The sequence below is a fragment of the Protomyctophum bolini genome, assembly GCF_963924005.1.
Source record: "Protomyctophum bolini genome assembly, chromosome: 2".
NCBI lineage: Eukaryota > Metazoa > Chordata > Actinopteri > Myctophiformes > Myctophidae > Protomyctophum > Protomyctophum bolini.
In genome coordinates, this window is record NC_137863.1 from 52792893 (window position 1) to 52814598 (window position 21706).

A 21706-nucleotide genomic window follows, 5' to 3' on the forward strand; every position below is an offset into this window, starting at 1 on the left:
GAGACACATACTGTCCACTGTAGGCTACCAAGACATCAGAGACACATACTGTTCACTGTAGGCTACCATCAGAGACACATACTGTCCACTGTAGGCTACCAAGACATCAGAGACACATACTGTCCACTGTAGGCTACCAAGACATCAGAGACACATACTGTCCACTGTAGGCTACCAAGACATCAGAGACACATTCTGTCCACTGTAGGCTACCAAGACATCAGAGACACATACTGTCCACTGTAGGCTACCAAGACATCAGAGACACATACTGTTCACTGTAGGCTACCAAGACATCAGAGACACATACGGTCCTGTAGGCTACCAAGACATCAGAGACACATACTTCATACACATATTGGCAGAAATACAATAATGTGGTAGTGTTTAAACTACCACCTTTTGTTAGAAACGTCTAATCTAATTAAACAACGTCGTTTCAACGTCTATATAGACGATTGATTAGCCTTGCTAATCAAGGTCTTGTTTCAACGTCCAATCTAAGCCTAGAATACAAAAAAAAACTTTAATTTTTACACTATTTTGACCCCATTTTTTAGACGGTCATTTAGACGTCTAAAAGCCGAAAATTGCTCAGTGGATAAATATAGTCCTGAGGGGAAAAAAACCCTTTTTGTTCTATTTAAAAACAGGTAGGCATTCTTTTGGCATAGCCTATGCCTTTTCATTTTGGCATTATAGGCAAAAAATGGCACCGTCGCCATCCAATCAATGTTAAATGGGCCAATATATGGTCTTTCATATTCATACAGGGGGAACTGAGGGCGCGTTCGGAAATACCACACCGGAGCGCACTCGCCTATTAGTTTGCATTGCACAGTGGGCTCAGTGCGCTATTTCCGAACGCGCCCCAAGTCGTTGTCCAAGTGGAAAGTGGTTCGTCCAGAATAAAGTAGCGCGCACAGTACGCACTGCGCACACACATAATTATAGGATCTACAAGCTCACGAACAGATATTTTGGGTGTGCGGGGTAGCCTACCACCGCAACGAAGTCTAGGCAGTGGGCACAATCTAGCCCTGGTCCAGCGCTTACAGCGAGTCTCTCTCTGACGCCCTGTGGAAGCTGGGGACAGTGGGGACCTAGGCTGAGATGCTTCCCATCTTCGAGAATATATTTTAAGGTCTAGCAGGCTTTGTGTCGGTGAGTTTTACGTCGTTTTGTTTATTTGCTGGGAATTGTAAACACTCGCACGGAAGTGAGAATATCACCAGAGGGCTGCGGAAGGGACTTCCACAGGGCGTCAGAGAGAGACTCGCTGTAAGCACTGGACCAGGGCTACCCCCCGCGGGGTTGTTGATTAATATATTGTTTAGCAAAACAAAAACAAATCAATTGATTTGTTTTGCAAAACAAATCAATTGATTATGTCATTGTATAAACACTGTAAAAACTGTACAGACAGTAGTTCCAGTATAAAGTGATTAAAACACTTACCCGATCGTTGAGGCTATAATGGCGTCCAGAGAGTGATCAGTTGTCTCAACTTATTGCCTGTCTTCGTCTCCGGTGGACAACAATTCCACCGTCAATTCCACGGACGAAATTAATACCTGCGTCGACGCCTATTAACTTTAATACTTATTCCCGTTGTGCAATGGTGAATGAACAGGCGTTTCTTCAGGCAAGTACTTTATTTACAATTACACTACCATGCAGTGTAATGTATGCTGGGAGACAGACGGGTGGAGTTTTAGTGTTGTTTGAGGAAGAGGAAGTGAACTAAAAACGTGTTTACTCCAGGTTTGACACTTATATTGAGCAGTTGCCTAGCCCTTGGTTGTCCACATGATGGCGCCATTTGACCAGCTATTTTCATTTTTTTTTTAAATTGATTGAAATATTTATTAACAGTTGCAGAATTACAGTACATTTCAAGTACAACTCAATACAAAGACTGTGAGTGGACCACACCAATAAAGCATTACACTTGTTTACAAGAGGGTCTACCATGTTCAATTCATCAAAACATATAGAGACGTACAAATAGACACTTCTATAAAGTCAAGGAACAGAACAGGAATTCATCATAAGGGAGGTAAAAAGGGAAAAGAAACATATACAGTGAGGGAGATATTTTACGGGGGCCAGTTTCAATTTGCAGCCGTCCGTAGGTGCCCTTTGAGAGCGGTTTTGAAGGAGTCAAAGGATTAGCATATCTAAATGACTGATGGTAGGGCGTTCCACATTTTGGTGGCATAGGAGCGAAATTAATTTAGTCCCTTGTTTGTGCCGAAACTGTGAGTTTGAAACTATGACCAATGAATTAAACCAATGAAAACCAATGAAGTAGACCTATAGACCTACTGCTTTGATTGATTGATTGATTGATTGATTGATTGATTGTTTGATATATATTATATATATTGAAATATCTATTAACAGAATTACAGTACATTTCAAGCACAAACTCAATACAAAGACTGTTAACGGTGAGTGGACGACCCAATAAAGCATTACACTTGTTTACAAGAGGGTCCACCTTGTTCAATTCATCAAAATGCATGCATGTAAACAGAGCTGCTATACCTTTACACATATTAAATCTGAGTTTTTAATAGTCCTGAATCAATGTAATGTAATATAATATACTAACAGGTGGTTTCATGGAGGAGGAACAGTGAGGAAGCAGCTTAAAGAAGAGGTGGGTGTCAGACAGAGTTAAATTTAACGGTTAAATAATGTGGCGTTTTGACGGGATACACTTTATTTGGGTAATTAATCATACCCGTTTTGCAAATGCTGCTAGTTTTCTTATCGTTTACCTTTCTGTGTTTTCCTGTACCGAAGACGGTGTTAATGAATGGCTGTTTAATTAACTTTTAACTAGATGGGTTTACTTTACATGTTGGTCAAAGTTAAATGATAGTATGATAAATGTACAACCATATTGTGTGTCTGACAGGCCTATGATAGGCCTATAGTTGACATTTGACAGACACTAAACCCAAGTGTTTAGGTTCTAAACACTTATTTGTAACACTTTTTAAACGTTTCGATTATAAACAGAAAAACATGTTTAATCGCCAGTAACACTTTTTAAACACATAAACGTGTTTAGTTTTTACAATCAAAGTCAGTCATATAGGTGTTTAGAATTCAAACACTATAGTGTTCTCGTGAGGTGTTTGAGTGAACTTGTGTTCTACTGTATTTTATGACCATTAATAAACATTTGGCATTTTATTGGTGTTTATGTTTTAAACTCGTCACATGTTCCAGGGATTTACAGTGTGTCAAGTGTAGGCGTATCATGCTTCTACTATAGGCCTATCATGGGTCCAAAACAACCTTTTCACATCAAGGACCCCCAAATTGACACTAATTAGCCCCGCAGACTTTGAATAGATATACCAGGGACCCCCATTAGAGAGGATTTTTACGGCTCTATAGCAGTGATTCTCAACCCGTTTAATTTCAAGGACCCCCAGTTTGACATGCATCAGTCTACTCTACGGACCCGCCTTTAATGGCATTTATATCTCTGGGATCCCAATTTATATTGTAAAATCAATGTTATTTTAACTCTCTGTGTGTGTGTGTGTGTGTGTGTGTGTGTGTGTGTGTGTGTGTGTGTGTGTGTGTGTGTGTGTGTGTGTGTGTGTGTGTGTGTGCCCGTGCGCTTGCGCGCGCGCGTGTGTGTGTGTGTGTGTGTGTGTGCGTGTGCGTGTGTGTGTATGTGTATGTGTCCTGCACACCTGAAACTACTGCACCACAATTAAATTACACATCAAAGCTATAGTCTAAATGCACATTAAGGGGTGTCAAACCTATATCTAGAACTAGAACTGCACTCTGCCGAGTGCATACTTGCTTGTTGCACACTAGTAGGCCAACTAGTGCGCAAGCAGAGCGCGCAAGTACTTTCGACCGCTGTAAACTGTCACATCTCAGTATCTCTGTGAAGGAACGTTTGAAATGTATAATCATTAGTTGTAACTATTTGCTACCTTCTTTTTTACAGAAAAATAAATCATTGATATGTGATGAAAAAAAAGGTATATAAACGGAATTAAAGTACATGGTGTGTATATGTATGACTAGCTCTCAGTGATGACGTAAGATAAATGGTCATCTGTGTAATCTGTCCCAGCAGACCAGGCACAGATTTACAAATTACAAATTTCAAATTACAACTACCTGGTTTGCTGGGACCAGATTACACATTACGTCATCGTTGAGAGCTGGGACCAGAGTACATGGTGTGTATATGTATGACTAGCTCTCAGTGATGACGTAAGAGAAATGGTCATCTGTGTAATCTGTCCCAGCAGACCAGGCACAGATTTACAAATTACAAATTTCAAATTACAACTACATAGAGTATGTAGTTGTAATTTCATTAGCAGTATACTGTGGTTACTTGGTGCCAAAAAGTGACAGCCGTCTTCTTCAACCGTTTTTATGTGTATGCAAATCTGTGCCTGGTTTGCTGGGACCAGATTACACATTACGTCATCGTTGAGAGCTGGGACCAGAGTACATGGTGTGTATATGTATGACTAGCTCTCAGTGATGACGTAAGAGAAATGGTCATCTGTGTAATCTGGTCCCAGCAGACCAGGCACATAATGTACAAATTACAAATTTCAAATTACAACTACATATAGAGTATGTAGTTGTAATTTGATTAGCAGTATACTGTGGTTACTTGGTGCCAAAAAGTGACAGCCGTCTTTTTCAACCGTTTTTATGTGTATGCAAATCTGTGCCTGGTTTGCTGAGACCAGATTACACATTACGTCATCTGTTGAGAGCTGGGACCAGAGTACATGGTGTGTATATGTATGACTAGCTCTCAGTGATGACGTAAGAGAAATGGTCATCTGTGTAATCTGGTCCCAGCAGACCAGGCACAGATTTACAAATTACAAATTTCAAATTACAACTACATATAGAGTATGTAGTTGTAATTTGATTAGCAGTATACTGTGGTTACTTGGTGCCAAAAAGTGACAGCCGTCTGAAAACCGTTTTTATGTGTATGCAAATCTGTGCCTGGTTTGCAGGGACCAGATTACACATTACGTCATCGTTGAGAGCTGGGACCAGAGTACATGGTGTGTATATGTATGACTAGCTGCAGTGATGACGTAAGAGAAATGGTCATCTGTGTAATCTGGTCCCAGCAAACCAGGCACAGATTTGCATAGGCCTACACATAAAAACGGTAGAAAAAGACGGCTGTCACTTTGAAGAGACCGAGCGAAATTATTACTTGCGCGCTCTGCTTGCGCAAGTAATAAACTGAATGACTGGGACAGCACAATTATTCTACATTCTCCAATAGATTTCTTGTAAATTAAGTAATGCAGATGTTTAACAATAAGTTTAACTCTTGATTAATTTGGTTTCATTTTAGACTCACACACATTTGGTTACCAACTGCTTCCCTCTGTTTCGGTCCGTGTATTTTACGGCCATTTGAATTCTAATTTCGTATTTGACAAACAGTAACAGTATTCAGATTATGGTTTGGTGTTCTGAAAACTGTTTGTCAAATAAATGGTAAATAAAAAAATAGAATATGGTTCCGTTGGTTCGTTTTCTGAATACTGTTTAGAAATTGTTTATAAAAACTTTTGTTGGTGTCGTTCGAAACAGAATTAAGAATTCAAAACAAGACGCACCGCGAATGTACTGTGTTCTCTGCTTCATTTCTTTGCTGTAACGTCCCTCCCTTTCCCTTAAAAGGGGACGGAGGCGTGGCCACGGCCGTCTTGAGTGACAGGCATGCTGTGCTGCTGTTACTGCAAGCAGACACAGGCAGCGCTGTTGACGATCGCACCAGGCGATATTATAGTATGCTTTATTATAGTTATTTAAACATATTAGCGTGCTTTTAGATCACATTTTAACGCACTGATGTTATTATATGCCTTTATCTTCTGGATGATTGAACCTAAAAAAACATTGGTAGATACAATAAAAACAGTATTTCTTGTATTTTTATAGATAGAAGGATATGGATGAATAGAGAGAGATGAGATGGAGAGATGGATTCAATAACATAAGACTATAAGTGCCTCATCATCGTCATCTGTGTCATTGTTCTGTTATTACAGGTATTTGTTATTCAATGGAATGTTTATAGAGGTGGGTCACTTTAACGCTTATAACGACCTTGGGCCAATCATCTCATCATGCCAACCAAGCTATGGAAGTAATTGAAGTATAGCCTATAGTAATGAATAGAGGAAATAACAACACCTGGCAATACTGTAACTGTAGGCTACTGTACATAATCTGGGTCTTATTTGTCACTGTTTGTAGCAGTAGGCTACATGATATAACAACTACAAAGTTGGACCCCAATGGAAAGTGATTTATTGGGTAGATGGAGAGATGCAGATTTCTGCAATGGGTGTCATCACTTACCTGATGTTTTCTGAGGCTGATTTGAAAATTGTCAAGTGGCATTTCTTCCTCAGCCTATAGTGGGAATAGGCATGCACGGCTTGGGATGCTTGTGCATATCCACGGCTTGGGAAGTGGATATGCACGGCTTGGGGTATATCCGTGGATAATTGGATATGCTCGCGTAACTGATCTGACAGTGCCTGTTCGGCCTAGCCACCAAGTTTGCTAGCGCTCTGGGAGAACAGAGCAGCTGAATTCTTTGTTTTGATTAGGTGGTGAACAGTGCTGGTTTAACCCACGGCTAGAAGGCTGTTTCAACCAATCAGATTGCTTCCTCGAAACGACCTGTGGTAGAATGTAGAATCTGCACCTGGCTCACTGATAACAAACTATATCTTTACACCTGGGAAAAACTGAATCCATTCTCTTTGGATCTAATAGTAATCTCAGCAAGGCAAATGGCTTCTTGGTTAGAGTGGGTGACAATGTTATCACGTAAAGATGAAATTACCTACCTAGGTTCCATCCTGGAGGCTAATCTTTCCGGTGATGAAATGGCCACCAACGTAATAAAAAAAAGTCAACCAAAGAACACGATTCCTTTACAGGATCTCCTCACTGGTCAACAAAAACACCTTGAAGACCTTAACAGGAGCCCTCGTACAAGGTTTCTTTGACTATGCATGCACATCCTGGTACCACAGCACCTCCAAGGCCCTTAAAACTAGGCTCCAGACTTCCCAAAACAAACTGGTCAGGCTCCTACTTGGCCTCACCCCCCCGAACCCACCTCACCCCTGCCCACTTTGACAGGCTGAAATGGCTTAGGGTCGACGACAGAGTACAGCATCTTGCAATGGGTCTGGTGACGGTCCACAAGATTCGATACACCACCAAGATACCCATGTACCTGTCTAGATACTTCCTTAATGTAAACGAAGTCCACACCCACAACACCAGAGGGAGTGCGACGAACCATGTACATCCCAGATTCGGCACAAACAAGGGACTAAATTATTTTTGCTCCTATGCCACCAAAATACGGAACGCCCTACCAACAGTCATTAAGCCATGCAAATCCCTTGACTCCTTCAAAACCGCTCTCAAAGGGCACCTACGGACGGCTGCAATTTGAAACTGGCCCCCAAAAAATCTGTTCTTTGTCTATAGTAGTGTCTATTTGTACGTCTCTAAATGTTTTGATGAATTGAACATGGTGAACCCTCTTGTAAACAAGTGTAATGCTTAATTGGGTCGTCCACTCACAGTTAACATTGAGTTTGTGCTTGAAATGTAGCCTACCGTAATTCTGAAAGCTGTTAATAAATATTTCAATCAATCAATCAATCAATCAATAATCAAAACATGGAAATCTTCTCCCTTCCCCGGCCATCTCTGTACTTTTATCTTCCTGCAGCAAAACACACCTGTAAACCATGTGACAACAACGTTGATTCTGATGTATTCACTGTGCCTTTATATTGATAGACATGTAGCCTACATACAACAGGGGTTCCCAAACGTTTTCATGTCAAAGACCCCCCAATTGACACTCATTAGCCTGCGGACCCTCATTTGAAAGGATATTTTCAACCATTTGAATTTCAATGACCTTTAATGGCATTTCTATCTCTGGGACCCCCAATTTATATTAAAATCAATGTTTATTTAACTCTGAGAGTCTCAGAGTTACAGACCAATAATGGTCCATTTGCTTCCAAACTATCATTTAACTGGGTACCCCCTGGAACCCCCTGGAGTCTTACCCATTTATACAAAAGTACATTTTGATGACAATACGATGGTACTTTTAAGTAAATTCCTGACTTTTAGCCTATACTTAAAGTAACAGAGTATTTCTGCATTATTGCAGTATTGCTATACTTTATTGGGCTACTTTATGTGAGTAGACTACTGAGTGACTAGTCCGAGTACATTTTCCACTACTGTTGCTAGACAACCAAAGAGCCAATCATCACAGCGCAAGCCTCCCCCCTGGCCTCCCGGCCTATGGGATCAAAAGGCTCCAGTGAGTGCACTCAGTGAACTGAAGCCATAGCTCCACATTATGATGCTACTCCTCAACACGAACCAAACCCGTCCGCGTCCCAGCAGCGCTGCAGTCTTCTACAGCTGGGATTGGGATAATAAATACCACACATCATCATCATCAGGGACCCTGTGCACTGTGCTGCTAAGTGTGTGATTTATCCAGAACCTAGTGGACAAGCATCGTGGAGGGAGGAGGAGGATGTTTCTAATGGGCAATATGTCCCTGGTCGCTGCGGTGGGCCTGGCCGTGCTGATGGTCGTCCTCTGCACTGATCAGGGTAAGAATAGAAAGAAAATGCGTGTATCACTGTATCTGTAGCCCTAATGTATGCGTCCAGTGTTAGTTGGTGCCATGTCGGCTCATGGTAATTTAAGCTACCCCGAGCTTGTTGTTTTGCTGTGAAGTTGCTGCATGTTTGTTGGTCTTGTTGTTGTCTCTAAATTGTAGGCTATATGCTCATTTACTAGTCTTGCTTCCAATTTCTTTTAATTATCATTTTAAAACCACCAGTGTTTGTTCTCAGATTATGTTCATGCTCATTTTGTGCCAGGGAGGGAGCACAAAAATGTTCCACATTTTTTATTTCGAGACTTTTTGAGAATGAATGATGCTGCGACGCGTCGTGAGCTTGCCTTGTGAGCCGCGACGCAGATCAGCTTTGATGTGGCCTATAATACTTTCCTAAACTGTTTCCTTTTGTTTTTTTATCTCACAAAATATGGCACCACTGTATGCGTCCACACTGTGGACATCCAGGCCGGGCCGAGTACCATATACACCCTGTGGGTCAAATATGACTGGCATTATAATTCCATCAGAGCCATGATGCCCATCCGTGCACAGCGTCAACGTCAACGACGCAAATCTGCAAAACAACAATCAACACATCTGAACAACCGTGATGACGTCGTGCTTTCTTGCTATATATTGCGCTTTGTGTTTACCTAATACTATACCTACCCTATAGCGCCAGGCGTTTATTGTAGGCCCGTTAACAGGTTTGTGTGTGTGTGTGAGTGAATTCATCAGCAAAGCAAATATGTAAAGTTATTTTGTTAAAACTCAAACATCGCCCTCTTGTAGGCATGCCATGTTTGCTGCATAAACATGTTGTGGCCGACTATATTGAACATGAAATTAAGTACTGAAGTTTCTGACATTTTGTAGACCCAGTTCCATGGGGTCCTATGCCACCAGGTACGCACACATAAATAAACGTAAACACGTTCGGATAAATCAATCTGCGCACTTTTCTGACTTTTTTTTCCTGTGAGGGCCTCTGAATGTATGAACTAGAAGTACCTATACATACCGCTGCGAATATCTCCTGTGTCGCGGAAGCCGTTAAGTATTTTTAATCTATGTTTGATTTAAAATGTCGCTTTGATTCTTCTCTTCCTACCTTGTTTATTGACACCTCATTGTACCGCCTATCTGGCTAGCTAGTGGCGCTATAGCTATGACGGAGCAGATCAGAGGCAGGGACGTAGCCGGCACAAGCCAACCGCACATCGGGAGGCGGTACAATAAACGGTAAATAAACAAGAAGAATCAAAGCGACATTTTTAATCAAACATGGATTAAAAATACTTAACGGCTTCCGCGACACAGGAGATATTCGCAGCGGTATGTATAGGTACTTATAGTTCACAAATTCAGAATAACGCAAACTAAAGGAAGACGTCAAACGCAGCAGATACGATGTTACCGAGGATGTTCATGTCCGCGTTCCAACATTCCCACACGAAAATATAGATACGTAGAGGGACCCTACATAAAGCGAAATCCAAATTTCATAAAAGCTTTATGGAGGGTTCCGAGAGGGGCTAGATGATAAGCTGAATAAGCAACAAACAAAAAAACATTTGAAAACACGCAATACAAAAAATATAAAGACAGACCAGCTCTTTTCATACAAAAAATATAAAGACAGACCAGCTCTTTTCATACAAAAAATATAAAGACAGACCAGCTCTTTTCAAAGCCGGTTTAACTATTAGTACTATTGAAGACTTTGACGTCAATTTATCACAAAGTCATGTGATGTGGCATTCTCTCTTGTGGGCTACAGATGAATTGTCATTGCATGAACACTGCAGTGTACATTTTAGCACCCTACTGTACTGCTATGCTGGTATGACCTATTTAATACAAGTACATGTGGCAGTTAATATGTTTTATCAAGCATGCCTCTATTCAGTTTTCCGGAACCTAAAGAAAAGTGTGATATACAGGTGCATTCAAGTTACTGTAAACTGCAGTTTACAGTAAATGGTACATTTATATTACGCTTTTATCCAAAGCACTTTACATAGATGGCAACGTCCCTTTAGTTTAACCCATTCTGGACGGGAACCTTCCAGTGAGTGCCCTGCCTGAGGCCTAACTGGCTTTCAGCCACCACTCAATTCAACACTTAATTGCAGCTTCACTTTATCGCATTTCCCTTTTGATCTCCTATGATGATTTCCTGTTTTTGGCTATATAGAAGAGTATATTTGTACGTCTCTAATTGTTATGATGAATTGAAGATGGTGGGCCCTATTGTAGTGTAATACTTAATGGTGTCGTCCACAGTTTTTGTATTGAGTTGTGCTTGAAATGTAATTCTCTGTAATTCTCCAATCTGTTAATAAATTGAATTCATCAATCAATGATTAAATCAATCAAATCACAAGTTTGGAGCTGTAAAAGAGAAGAGTATGTGATTTATTTTTGTACTACCCACACATTGAGAATCGAACCGTTTTAAACCATGAACCGAACCTATCCTGGGGCTGAACATTGGAAGCCCCGCGGAAGCATGAGCGTGCGTCACAGAGCGCATGCTCGGGTCTGTAAGTCCCGGAAAAGATGCGCTGTGATTGGCCTAATCACTTGAGTGGCAGTGTGACGTAACGTGCCTTCCACACTTCCGGCATACTTCCTCTTCCAGTGTAAATTCCTCCGCCCCTCCTTTAACACACATCGGCTGGAAAAACGGCTGGGGAACCACTGCTTTATTAACCTGACGCTGCCAGATGGGGGCGGTATTGGGCATGTTCCCCAACACAGCTTCCATCTGGGATTTCTCAGGGAGTTCAGCTAACACCAATCCGTTCCGTACCACCAGCGTGAGCTAAGGGCGGGATATGTGCGAAACCGGATGTGAAGCTATATAGACACGTCAATATGATTGGTTGTGTTTGCACGCCCACACGGTGATAGACAGACGGTCCCATCCAATCATCTACCAAGTATCTTGAAAAAAAGGAACAGCCCTGTCATCGAATTTGCTTCCGCGATCCTAGATCCCAATAAGCTGTGAAACAAATTTGTGTAGCAAGCTTCTTGGATCTGGCAGCGTCGGGTTACTGCTTTATCCCATTTTGGACGGGAACCCCTTTTGGTGTTTTAAGCATTATGTTATACTTTAGCTATTGAAAAATAGCAGATCTACAAGCTCATAGCGTGGCACCGAGTGACGAGCTTGTAGATCTGCTATTTTTGAAAAACCTGTGAAAATGTGGTGCAAATTTCAAATCTTTCAGAGCGAACATTTTAACTCAAATCTTTGCTTCTGTTGTTCCCTGGGACAACATGTTCTGAGGTGGGGGTCGGCCGCGGCCAATTACATCTCTTGGCGGGTCCTTGACATGGAAATGTTTGAGAACGACTGATATAGAATCATGGGGTTTTTTCTGAAAACTGTCAGGATTTAGAAGACATTTTGTAGAATCGTCCTCAGGTCTAAATGGGTTATACAATGTCACTTCGTTCACCATATCATTTTGTTTGTTTGTTCCCTCGTGGTCTCAGCAAGCGCCAACGAGGACTGCCTGTGGTACGTGGATAAGAACGGCACGTGGCACAACGGCTTCGACTGTCCCCTGATCACGTTCTGCTGTGGGAACTGCCACCGGCGCTACTGCTGTCTGGACGCCTTCAAGATGATCACGGAGCGCGAGCAGAAACGCTGCATGCTCTTCCAGTTCAGGTGGGGTTGGTTCACTGCAACGTTGATTTCGTTGAGTGAAACTAAGACGAAGAATTGAGCCACTGACGAAAACTAAATGGAAACTAAATGAAAACTAAGCCATGATGACTAAAACTGAGTCATGCTCTTCCAGTTCAGGTGGGGTTGGTTCACTGTCTGTCGGGAACCATGGGTCCATAATAATAGGACTGCATGGCTGTTGTTTTTGTAGAGTAAAAACTCAGACGAAAAATGTGCGTCGACTACCTTTTTCCACTGACAAACTCAATGGAAACTAAATGAAAACCAAGCTATGATCTATGATGACTAAGACTAAATATACTGACAGTTTCGTCAACAAATAAAAACTAGACTAAAATGTTAGGAAAGGACTAGTGGACAAGAGAAGTAATTTTACAATATTGGTTGCATGTTGAAAATAGCCGATCTACAAGCTCACAATGTGTCGTTCTGCGACGCGTTGTGAGCTTGTAGATCGGCTATTTTCAGCAAGTGTAAAATCAGTCATCACGACGGCATCAAGGCCCGCCAAAGCACATTTTAGTCGACTAAATCAACTGTAGATTTGGTCGACTAAAATCTTATGATATTTAGTCGACTAAAACTAGACTAAACACTAAAACATTCCAGGTGACTAAAACTATATGAAAACTATTCAAAAGACCATGACTAAAACTAAAATCAAATGTTGCTGCCAAAAACAACACTGGTTCACTGTCGGGAGCCATGGGTCCATAATAATAGGACTACATCAACAATTAACCAAAATTGAGTAAAATGATTAGTAATCTCATGCTACTTTGCTGAACAAGGGTGGCCTACAAACTCTCTTGATCTACAAACTCGCAAGGCGTCTCGTCACAAATGCTTTATTATGAGCTTGTCGATCTGCTATATTTACGCTATTTCTAACTAATGGTTTGTAAATTGAATTGACGTTGGTCCACAGTCTCCACCATGAGTGGGACTCATTCCCATAAGGTTAATTCCCATCAGACTAATTGACCCTTGCTCACGGCCCTGCGCTGCACAACATGTTCTCATTAGTTCTTCCAACAACACATCAGCTTAACTCTGCTTTTAATGGTGGATAAGCTGAAGTCCCCTGTGAGCCATCGTGATAACGCTGGAATAAGCACACTTGTATACCTTCAGAGGTTGCAACTTTGCATTATTCCTCCACAGCGCTGGGAACCATCCATCACTTTAACAGCATTGACCAGGCTACCTGGCGCTTATTAACCCCCAAGGGAGATAAGATTTATGTTCAGTATATAGGGTCTGAAATGAAGTGACGAGAGGTAGTGGGCCTTTGTTGTGCTAGAGGGCTGAAAGTAGAAAAACAGAAGAAAAATAGATGGTTCGTATACCATATTGGGCCTCATTCACAAAGGTCTACTATTATGTTAGTGTAGTTTTGCTGTATATGTTAAGTATAGGCCAACATCACTCCTCATGCATAGAAGGAAGCATGAGGTCAGCCCGCTGCCCCCCCAGGTTGGCAGAGGAAGTGTAGCGCCCATGATTACATTAGATAATTGACACTGGGTGAAAAAAGGGGTTGCAAAATCGTGGGATAAAAATTATTAAAAAGAAAAAAGAAGGCCAACATCTGATCCACGATGTAAAGCCTTGATTTGCGTGCAAGTCGGATGTAGATGAAGAATTCCACCTGTTCATAAATCAAGTGCGCCGTTTAACACCATACAAGGCAACAGGAATGTCCAATGTGAACAACTCGACATGCGGTGCAAGCACTTCATATAGTGTACGTTCAATAGTATCGCTCGTCAAAAAGACAAGCTCTACTTTTGATTGATTGATTGAATAGAAATGGAATTGAAATTTAACACGTTTGAAAACGGTACAGTTATTACAATTTGATAAGGTTTGGCTGCCCCTGGTCCCTTACTTGAGTAGAAACAATTAATAGACAGGATACCACTGATATGGTTGACTGTATGCCATTTTCTTTTCAGATGTTTTCCATGAGCATTTCATCATCTTACTATTTAATTATATAGTTTGCTGTGTCACTGAGCAGTATGGGTGGGAGGGTTGAGGGGTTTATTTCATATCATAATGTTTCAGTGGGGCTTGTCCCTCGTGGTCCATTACAAGCTACCATGCTTTGCGTCACAATGTCTTGACAGCTTTTAGATCTGGTTCAATTGGCAAGCAATCCCTCACGCGATGGATCAGCTGAACTTGTAAGTGTTGCTCTCGTGTAAACGACAAGAAGAAACTTGCAAAGTTGAAAGTTTTTGGGACCAAACCATAGGCTGATAAAGCATGAGTTTCGCTGTACTTAACAAAACATTTCAGGTAAACATTTAGTATGAAAGTATAGGCATATTATGCTTTGTGAATGAGCACCATTAACCCTTTTCTGAATAAAAGTCTGCTCCTTGAGCAAAGCATTTTGTTAAGAGATGAAGAGATATCATTTAAAAGGATCCCTGGCTAATAAGACAAACATGCCTTAATACATTATAATAGAGCGTTGCAGTCCCGCCCCCTTTCATGACGACGTGAGACCCAGAAGTGAATTCCCCGTTCATTTTCTCCATAGGCTTTTCAAAAAGTATTTATTTAAAGACGTTTACGCGGTACAAAGCCACCTGGAGTTGTGACAAATCATGACAACAAACAAGAAGAAAAACATCAAAAAGTGTTGTAACTTTCCGTTCTCTTCTTCTTTGTAATTATTTGTTTATTAAGGCATATTTGTCTCATTTAGCCAGGGATCCTTTAAAAAAAATTAGGAGGCCATGATATGTAACGACTTTCAACGCTGGTGTCTTTATTTTAGGGGCATAAGTGGTTGAGACTGAAATCTGAGCTGCCCTCTTCTTTACCTTTTCTCACTGTCTGTCTCTCTCTGTGTGTGTCTGTCTCTCTCTCTCTCTCTCTCTCTCACAGCCCCACCAATATAGCTGGCATCGCCTCATCCATTCTGCTGTTTGTAGCTATCATTGCTACCATGGTGTGCTGCTTCATGTGTTCATGCTGTTACCTCTACCAGAGAAGACAGCAGAGGGGCAGGACACCTTACGATGGTGAGACGTGCACGCACACACACACACACACACACACACACACACACACACAACACGTGCAGATTGTGTAACACTCATGATTCAAACATGGGATTCCCCTTTGCCTCTCAGTCAAAGGGGCCAAGTGGAGATATTAGGACTTTGATCTTGGGCAGGGCTATTTTGTTCGCGCGCACACACACACACACACACACACACACACACACACACACACACACACACACACTCTTAATTTGCATTCACATTTAACAAGAAATTCTTGAACACAAACAATAGTGGATGCGCAAACTTGGAAAACTCTACAACAAGTGTTTCAGGATACAGATCACGGGTACAGAAAGCATCTCCATATATGGCGACTGCCAATTATTGCAGACACTGAACAGACTTTTGCCGATGCCTTAGCTCTCGTCTTGAGCATGCCTGCAATCTGCAGGCCCCTCACGACTGATTTATGGACGTTAACAGAGGCTTCCAAATATGAACACAAGTAGTTTACATTTGTAGCCAAGCTGTATAATAGCATCCTTGAGGAGGAAACGTGTTAGGGTACCACAGCGAGAGATTGAGTCTGGTTGGAAGGACCTCTGGCTTTGACTGTAAAGGTGACTATATCCTCATCAACTGCATAATTCTTGAATATTGTATGAGATACGGTGTGGTCTGCATCGGGAAGTCAAGCTAGCTTCCCCTGTAGTTTTAAACCAGTCCAGTGTTGTTGTTGCTGTTGTAAGGTACCTCTGTGCATTGACTATAGTGATATATGGTGTTCTCACTGTTCTGTATCAATTACAGTAGCCCTTACTGAGATCAAACAGTTGGTAATAATGTCCTCAGAAACTGCTACAGATTCAGAGTCAGGTCAAACCCAGCACAGGGATACTCCAGTTCTCACACAGAGGTCATTGAGGTCAGGCCAATTTGACGACACCCCAAACCCAGTAGCATGGGAGTCCATTTTAAGGTTGGGCTTTCTTCTAAACCCCAAGTTTACACACACACACACACACACACACACACACACACTTACACAGAGCTCCATTATCTTCCCTCTCTGTCTTATTCCACCACTCTAACTATCACTCTCTCTCTCTCTCTCTCTCTCACACACATGTGTGTGTGGGCATCAAACACAAACACTGCTTGGTTTCGCTAGCAGCAACAATGGTCACCCCCCCAGTCCCCCCACCCTGATGTGTTTTCTTTACAACAATATGTGTGTTGTTGACCCTCCCTCCAGCCCAACAGATCCAGATGACCAGCTATCCAGTGGAGCCCATGTACGATGCCTATGGAAAACCACTGGGACCCTCCGACTACCACCTGGGCTATCCAATGGCCCCCCAGTACCCCGGCATGCCCCCGCAGTATGCCATGATGCAGCCCGGCCCCTACGCTGCGTATCCCATGGCAGACCCCGGATACAGCCAGGGTAAGAGGAGCAGCAAGGCCCATCTTTAGGGAATGGCATGAATTCATGTTCTTGGGCCAAACGATCAAATGTGATTTGTTGGCTATTATTATTATTATTTATTTTTACATATGATAAACTGTTAATCCAAAGGGAAGTATTTGGTGAGTCAATATGTTTTCAGGAGACAACATGAACGATATTGGAGTGGACTGACTCTTTATCTCTTCCGTTTTCAGCTCCTCCACCCTACTCTCCGCCACAGTATCCTGGCCATTGATGGGCTATTGCACGAGCGCGCACACACACACACACACACACACACACACACTGCTTGACTAGCAGTGGTTTGCTTGTGAAAGATAACCAGAAGCACTTTAAGGTGTTTTGTTTATTTATAATGTTGTCCCTCTTTTATGGCTTAACTCCAGTTCAGTCCAATTTTGGTTACCGAAACCTGACGCCTGCTGCCCTCTGGTGGTTTTACAGAGTGAATGTCACACCATCCCCAAGGTGAGGTCATCAACCAGTGTGGAGTTTCTGTGTGGAGTTCTCCCTGTGTCCCCTAGGGTAGGTACCCTCACAAAAACATGCAGTAATCCTGGTCTCTAAACTACCTCCCCCTGGCCAGCCGGGGCGCCTGATGGAGGGGAAAGGAACTGGTCGGAATAACGTGTTCCTGCCACTCGCTACGTCCGGCCAGGGAAATTCCCCCCTGTCTGGTGAATAGAAGCAACTTGGACTCCTCATGCATAGAAGGTAGCATGAGGTCAGTCCGCTGGCCCCCCATAGACAAGTGTCAAGTCTTCTGTGAACCTTCACTGTAAGTCAACACACTGATGTGTTGTTGTTTTGTTTTATCTGGCAGCTCAGTCTCATCTTGTCTTCCTTACCTGACTGACATTTATTTTTCAGTGGAGCATAGTTACCTACACCGGTCTAATGTACCATCACATGATTAGCATGTTAGTTATCAAATATTCGGTCAACTAGAATAATGCACTCGGAGTTAAAAAGGGAGAAGATACTACTTTAACCCATTTTGAAGGGAAACCCTTTTGGTGTTTTAAGCATTGTTATACTTTAGCTATTGAAAAATATCAGATCTACAAGCTCATAGTGCGGCACCAAGTATCAGACCTACAAGCGCTACGAGCTTGTAGGTCTGTTATTTTTGAAAAATCGTGAAAATGTGTCGCAAAGCTTTGAACATATATTCTTTCAGAGCGAAAGTTTTTAACGCAAATCTATGGGGTATTTCAAAAAACACTTTTTTTTATTTCGACGTCAGGCCTAAATGGGTTAAACCAACCACTTTTCGACCTATAACGGCCTTCATCAGGGCAGCCCTGATGAAGGCCGTGGAACATGTTGGATCTCCTCCTCTTTTATCTGATGTTTTATCCCGACTGATCCGGGAGCACCTTTTCACTATTTTATCATTGACTTATGAGTCAGAGCACCTGGTTGTCTCTGTGTCTCTAGAATAATGCAATATTGCCATTTTATTTTTATTAGTGGGGTCTCATGTCAAATGTTTATTTTCAGTAAACATCAGGTCTATGTAATAGTTGCAGGCACACATTGCTTGATTTAAACATACTATGTCCAGCCTTAACAGAGCGTCACAAATTGAGATTACGGTACTACTATTTCACTGCATATTTTGTAAATTAATACAGCTGAATATTTTTTCATGATATTGTAACAAGTTGTTATTGTAACATAAGATATTGTTTTACTACTTAATTTTGACATATTTTATTCCTTTACATTTGATGATATATTTATCACTTCTTGCTGTGAATGGGTTTCACCTTCTGGCCAAGAAAAAAATAAAAGAGCCATGTCATTTTAGCATAGATTATTTACCTCTACTTGAACTTGAGGTAATCTGTTTCTTCACATTGAGGTCCGGGTCTGTGATCAACCCTGCTAGAGTTGTATTCGGGTGGATACCACCCTCAAGTACTCGGTACTCCGTACTCGGAACCGGCCCCAATACTTTGACCCGAGTACCAAAACATCCAATTGACACTATAGGCTGAACGAATGCAACGGGAGCAGGTCTGACCCAACACTGCAGCAAATCGCCAAAAAAACAGCCGATCGACAAGCATAAATGACAACTGTAGAGTATAGATGGGTAAAATAAGTGGTGGTTAGTACTCTACAAAAATAAAGTACTCCTATGTATCGGTACTCGGTATCGGCGAGTACTACAAATGAAGTACTTGTAGTCGGTCTGAAAAAAAATGGTACCGGGACAACTCTACTGCCAATGATGCAGTTTGCGCTGATATTGTCCCCATTGTGAAATGCTTGAATTGTAGAACATTGTCTCAAGCATATGCTGTACAGTAAGCCATGTACAGGTAGGCCTACTACTTTATATAAGTGATGCCTGGGTTATATTTATTTGGCTACAATGTTTTTGTTTTTTAATTGGACGTGTTTCCGCTCTCTTTACATCAGTGGTTCCCAAAGTGGGGTCCGGGGACCCCCAGGGGTACTAGAGGGAGTTCCAGGGGGGACCCAGCAAAATGATCATTTGGAACCAAATGGACCCTCTGTAACTCAAAGAGTGTACAAATGTACTAATGTTAAATTATCTTTGATTTTACAATATAAATTGGGGGTCCCAGAGATAAAAATGCCATTAAATGGCGGTCCGTAGACTTATTCATGTCAAACTGGGGGTCCTTGAAATTAAACGGTTTAGAAATCACTGCTAGAGCCGTAAAAATCTTCTCTTATGGTGGTCCCTGGCATGTCTTTTCAAATGGGGGTCTTTGAGATGAAAAAGTTTGGGAACCACAGCCACTGCTTTACATTCATGATCTATGTTTTCAGTTGAACATTGGTTATTTCAGTTGAGTTGTCTCTCTATCTCTCCCTCTCTGGCTCTCTTTCGTCCTCACTAATCAGAGAAGCCGACAGCAAGGGCCAAGCAATCTTGCTCTAATAATTTGCTGGTACTTATCAGTTGGTACTTTACCAGTGGTGGAATTATGTTCAAGTACTGTAATGTAGGTATTTACTTGAGTTTTACTTGAGTATTTCCTTTGTACAGCACTAGTAAACTTAAAGGACAACTTTAGTTTTTTTCAACCAAGGTTCATGTTTTAGGTTGTTATTAGAGAAAGTAAAAGGTCAGTATAATTTCTTTTCATTTGCTGCTTTCTTTCGTTTTAGGGATTTTAGCTGTTTTTGACAGGGGGGCGAGGGCATTCGAGCACGGGGCTAAATATGTATTTCTTTACAAAATGTTATAGCCATTTACTTTTTTATTCTTTACTATAGTCCTACTAGACCCCAATAAATTACATCTGTCCACAAAAGATCACGGGATCTACTGAATGTGTCAAACTGGCATATTGAGCCTATGACACACAGTGTGGCTTCCCCCCAGTAGACTACCTTCACATCCAGTAGATCCTGTGATCTTCTGTGGCCAGATGTAATTTCTTGTGGTCTAGTAGGACTATTGTAAATAAAAACAAAAGAAATCGCTATAAAATGTTGAAAATAAATACAAAAACGGCTAAAATCCCTAAAACGAAAGAAAGCGGCAAATGCAAAAAAAATAACACTCATCTTTTACTTTCTCTAATAACAACCTAAAAAACTTGTCAAAACATATGTGAACTGATAAATGATGACATTATCTGTTAAGCTGTCTCGCAGCACATTACGTAATTGAAATCAGTCCCTTTCTTTACAATCTGCAATATTCAAATGTTAAATGCACTAATACAATCCAATATCATTGGGCCATTCTGCTTTATGAATATTTTCATGTTTGGTACTGTAAGTGTATTTTGATTCCAATACTGTTTGTTGTATATTTACTCAAGCAAAGACATTGAATGCAGGACCTTTACTTGCAACATAGTATTTCTGCATTGTGGTATTGCTACTTGTAAAAAAATGAAAAGTTATTTTTCCACCACTGGTACTTACTGGCTGTGTCTCCCTTATTGTATGTACAAACCCATACAATAGGTGAAAATTTGTCATTAGTTTACAGCCCCTGTGTTTGTTTGTTATGCACAGTTGTATTGAGCCTTTGTAAAGCACAAGTAGAACACTGGACATTTTGTTTTGAAGTCACTGGTATAGTTTGACTTACTTTTCTGTTTATATTTGGTGCTTCTGACCAACTCTATGAGTGTGTTAATGAAAATGGCATTGGCGATATGACTGTCTCTAGATATGGCTTTTTGTCTTGTCAGATGGATGGTATGATATTGTAATATAAACTCAGTGAAACATTTTTATTTCTATTAACATAAAAGTTTAACTTTGGAACGTACCATTACTTGGTCTGCTGTCTTTTCTTTTTCCACATATGACAATGGAAAGTGAGGCCATTCTGTGTTTGGGTTGTTTTGACCACTAGATGTCCACAAATAGTCACTTTCTAAGAGATTTGTTAAGTTGAGTTTACATAGATGTCTGAATGCCCTGCAGGCGTTATTATAGCAACACATCACCATCACATTGCTTCTGAAACTGTTTAAAACACCAACAGTTGTCAACAAATGATTGATTCATTTTCCACAATCTCTTGGGCCTATTAATGACTATTTATAGTTCCTGTGTAACATAATGTTATTCTGTCTTGCATAGTACATTCCACAGAATGTTGGGAATATGTTTGTTCGGGGAGATTAGTTAGATGGGCAACTCTCCTAAAGAATGCTGGCATATCTGACTCGCAAATGTAGTTTAGAATTCCTAACTGTTGCCGTTTGACAGAGACATTATAAATTGAATAATTGGCAACGGGTCCCAAGAAAATAATCAACATGATTTGTGGAATA

At 41.2% G+C, this 21706-nt stretch overlaps 1 protein-coding gene across 2 annotated transcripts in view; it reads left to right on the plus strand.

Moving 5' to 3' along the window:
• The first annotated feature begins 8452 nt into the window (after positions 1 to 8452).
• Positions 8453 to 21706, plus strand: part of shisa4 (shisa family member 4) — a 64557-nt gene continuing 51303 nt past the window's right edge. Inside the window, exons 1-5 of one of the 2 annotated variants that reach the window (XR_013965161.1) lie at positions 8453 to 8711; positions 12233 to 12410; positions 15333 to 15469; positions 16710 to 16901; positions 17120 to 17888. Coding sequence is in view for 1 of the 2 variants with exons in the window: in XM_080780320.1 (XP_080636446.1) it covers positions 8633 to 8711; positions 12233 to 12410; positions 15333 to 15469; positions 16710 to 16901; positions 17120 to 17160 (627 nt within the window). In the remaining variant the exon portion in view is untranslated. Of the gene's footprint in view, positions 8712 to 12232; positions 12411 to 15332; positions 15470 to 16709; positions 16902 to 17119; positions 20654 to 21706 lie in introns of those variants that run through there. The other variant, XM_080780320.1, reaches the window with a different exon arrangement.